The sequence below is a fragment of the Otolemur garnettii genome, unplaced genomic scaffold, assembly GCF_000181295.1.
Source record: "Otolemur garnettii isolate 467f Iridium unplaced genomic scaffold, OtoGar3 scaffold00012, whole genome shotgun sequence".
Classification (NCBI taxonomy): Eukaryota; Metazoa; Chordata; class Mammalia; order Primates; family Galagidae; genus Otolemur; species Otolemur garnettii.
Window position 1 is genome coordinate 15,771,835 of NW_003852407.1, and position 4,168 is coordinate 15,776,002.

Consider the following 4,168-nt stretch of genomic DNA (forward strand, 5'->3'; position numbering starts at 1 on the left):
CACAGCACTCTACCCAGGGGGACAGCTTGAGGCTCTGTCTCAAAAAAAACCAAATAATAATAATTTTAACATTGACAGACTGTTATATAATATATAGTCCATATTAAAATTCCCCAAACTGTCCTAGGAATTATCTTTTACAATTTTTTGTTTATCTGGGATTCAGAATCTAAGGATCACACGTTGTACATTTAGTTGTCACACTATTTTAGTTTCCTTCAATCCAGAATCGTTTCTTAGCCCCCCGTTTTTGAAGACAATGACAGTCCAGGCTAGCTGTGTTTTACAGAATATCCCTCAATCCGGATTTGTCTGGTTATTTCCTCATGATTATGTTCAAGATAACATAGCAGGTATAACATTATATAAAACATTATAGTCAGCTATTGCTATCAAATATAACTTATGTTTGAGATGAGACACATACTTCAAAATATGTGTCTTTTAAACATTTACAACTTCTTGGTGATATCAGAAAGTAAGGAGTTAGTACCAAAAATGGTAAAAATAACTTAACATAATTTGGATTTGGTTTGGACTCCATTTATTTGCTTCTTCCAGCCTATATGCTAGGGATATTTAGAGGAAGCAGCTAGGAAACAGTCTAAAGAGCATTACTTTGTACTCAGCAATTTCAGGTTTATGTCCTAACCCTGCTGCCAGCCAACTGTGATCCTGGGCTTCCAATTTCTTCATGTGTCAGAAATTAAATCACTTACCTATATGTCTTAAAAAATAATAACAGTAAGGTTCATGAAAGTAATGTGTTAAAAATCATCAGACATCTTAAAAATATGAAATGGTATTATTAACATGTTATATATCATGGATAAGGGGTTAGAAAAGTCACCTGAGTTACCTGGCAATAGGGTCCTATTCTGAGAAGAAATAATCATAGTAGTTATAGATTACAATAAAACATAGCAATTCACTTTATGTAACCTCACTTTTAAAGGGAAGATCAAATACAAAAGCCCAAATTAATATTTTATAACAAATCCCAATACTAACAGTCAAGTAGCCTTTGATATTTTGTGGTGGCAATTAATATAATTACAATTATGTTTTGTTATCCACACTACCAGCCACCCTTTGTACCACTTAATGGTTTTTATTGATCTAATATGTAACAAATTCTACACTACCAACGGAGATTAGTAGCTTATAAAACTTTTTTTTAATCACACATAAAATCATGGCAAAATCTCACTAATTCAGGAAATTCTATACTTATGTCTGGCACAGGATGTTCTCAGTAAATCTATGTGGAATGAAAAGTAAAATTAATTCAGAATCCATAACAACACTGCAGTAGGTACCTGAGGAAGTATTTAAGATACTTGAGGAAACACAGGATTTGAGGAGCACTACCTAAACGTAATTCATATGTCGATTAAAATTCCGAACTCCTGGCTTCAAGGGATTATCCTGCCTCAGCCTCCAGAGTAGCTGAGACTACAAGCACATATCACCAGGCCTGGCTAACTTGGAGGGGCGGGCTAGAGTCAGGTTCTTGATTCTTCACCAGGCTGGTCTCAAACTTTTGACCTAAAGTGACTCTCCTGGTTCAATCTCTAAAGTGCTATGATTACTGGTATGAGCCACAGTGAATGGCTAGTCCATGTACTTTCAAATTTTTTTTATCTCAAGACTCCTTTACATCTTAAAATTCTTGAAGACCTCAAAGAGCTTTTGATTATATGGTTGATAAGTACTGGTACCCACAGTGATCACATTAGAAATCAAAACTGAAAAATTTTAATAATTAGTAATTTACTTAAATAATGAGTCCCACGATATGTTAGCACAAATAACATTTTAATGGGGGGGGAACCCTATAGATTTCAAAACAAAAAATTAATGAGAGGAACTATTTTACATTTTTACAAATCTCTTTAATGTTTGATTTTATAATATAGCTGGATTTTCATAACCAGCATGCTTCTTTGTATGTAATCTGTTGCAATATCATAGATCATGTGGCTGCTGAAAAACATACTTAAGACAGAATGAGAATGAGAACTGTGAACAAGCAAAAAAAAAACAGAAGCTGACTCTTCTGAATCACATCCTCAGCCCAGGCCCTGCTTACAGGTTTTCCACAAAGGCTATGGGCAATTTGGGGGAAAGGCTATGGGCAATTTGAGGGTGTCTTGCCAAACAGCTGCCTCTACTCTCACCCTAAGCATTGCTATGTTATCTATGCTTAAAATGCTATAAAGTAAAAATAAAAGTCAGGTATTTTTCACTACGCATACCATCTTTCTTCTCTTTTCCAACTGTATAACATCAGAAAAGGCTAATACTAAATTAAGACAAGTGATGAGAAAAACATGGCTAACCATTCTACATCAGAAAACAACTGAGTTCAGCTTTAATAATCAGATTAAATCATACTTACAGCCATCCTGTTTGCAAATCCACTGTACGCAATTGACTCGGGCAGTGTGACCATTCAGGTTGGTAACAACGACCCTTTTCTTTAGAGAAGAAAATATCAGTAAATTAAAAATGATCCCATAGAGGAATTAATAAGTCAGTAAAAATCAGACTTCAGTGTTTTGACATTAAAAAAAGATCAAGATTACAGCCTTGAACAGATTTGCCTTCTTTAATTCTATCAACTCAGAAACTTTTAACCATGGCTTAAGCCATCAATTCACTCTAAATCAGTCCCACCTTTTTTGACTCTCATACTCTCAGTAGCCTGTCCTCTCATCACACCGAGCCCTCTGGTCTTTATCTGCCTAGTTCCGCTCACCCTCCCCCCAGTGTGCAAGTCCTTCTCACCTGGGCAGTTGTCTTGACACACTAGGCTAGAAGAACCTCTTTCCTCTGCTCCCACAGGTCTTGGGGCCTACTTCTACTATGCTGGGACCAATCTAAAGATTTCACTGATGAAAACCCTATTTGATAGAATTCATAATTAGTGGATACAAATTCATGGCTCACCACATATGCCATGGCTCATCAGGTGATGAGGCCTTCAGCCCCACTTGTACAGTATTACAAGGCTGCAACTACTAAGATCTTCACCCATAAGATCCCTGAAGGACCTATCACTGGGTTCCCTGTAGATCCTCAGCTACTGCTTTCACTAACATCACTCCACACTTAAGCTTCCATACTTTACTCACTGCTCAAGATTTTAATTCTGTGACTACTGTGCCTTCCTCTTTTCAGCCCTTTTCTCTACTTGTTGCCAACAGCACTGGCGTCATTAACTGATGGTGAGGGAAAAAAACACAGCAAATGTGCATAAACAAATATATTTCACACATGGATTGAAAGTGGGAAACATCTTACCGTATTCCATTGTCTAATTAGACTGAGAACAGGAGTTATCACTCATTATCTTTGCATCATCATCACCCAGCCTTAGGCTAGCCCACAGAGGATCCTCAAAGTTTTGCTGAATAGCCAGCTATGGTGGCACAGGTCTATAACCCTAGCACCCTGAGAGGCCAAGGAGGGTGGTTTGCTTGAGCTCAGGAGCTCCAGAGCAACCTGAGCAAGATGGAGACCCTGTCTCTACTGAAAATAGAAAAAACTAGCGGTCGTGGTATTGGCTTATTGGAGGACATCTGTAGTCCTAGCTATGTGAGAGGCTGAGACAGAAGAATTGCTTGAACCCAGGAGTTTGAGGTTGCTATGCACTATGACACAACAAAAAATTGCTGAATGAGCATCATTCCCAAAACTTTACTCTAGCATTTCACATGCTCTTACTCATATATATATAAGTAAATGTGTATATATATATATATATATATACATACATATATACATTTTTTTTTTTTTTGGCCAGGGCTGGGTTTGAACCCACCACCTCTGGCATATGGGGCTGACGCCCCACCCTTGTGAGCCACAGGCACCCTCTTACTTCTATATTTAATTAAATGCCCAACCAGCAAATATTTAACAAAGTACTTTCTAGGCTCAATGCTTGTTTGTTGATAGGTTATCATTAAGCATATGATGGAAAGTAGGGGCCATTAAACTGCCACAAAAGATGGTCTTTTACAGCTCAGTCCCTGCCTACTGGTCACTGTAAAGGTTACCCCTGGTTTTACTGCTTTCTCCTGCCATTTAAGAATGTACGGCAATTATAAAGAAACAAAAACAGAGAAGAGGCAAGCAAGTTCAAGATAGGAAAAAGTGAATAAAA

The 4,168-nt window shown here is 37.5% G+C and overlaps 1 protein-coding gene across 1 annotated transcript in view; it reads right to left on the reverse strand.

The window, feature by feature from the left end:
- The window catches only part of ELP2 (elongator acetyltransferase complex subunit 2), a 48,544-nt gene that overhangs the window by 42,657 nt on the left and 1,719 nt on the right, over positions 1 to 4,168 (reverse strand). Inside the window, exon 2 of the mRNA XM_012802007.2 lies at positions 2,402 to 2,480. Within this exon, the coding sequence (XP_012657461.1) occupies positions 2,402 to 2,480 (79 nt within the window). The remainder of the gene's footprint in view (positions 1 to 2,401; positions 2,481 to 4,168) is intronic.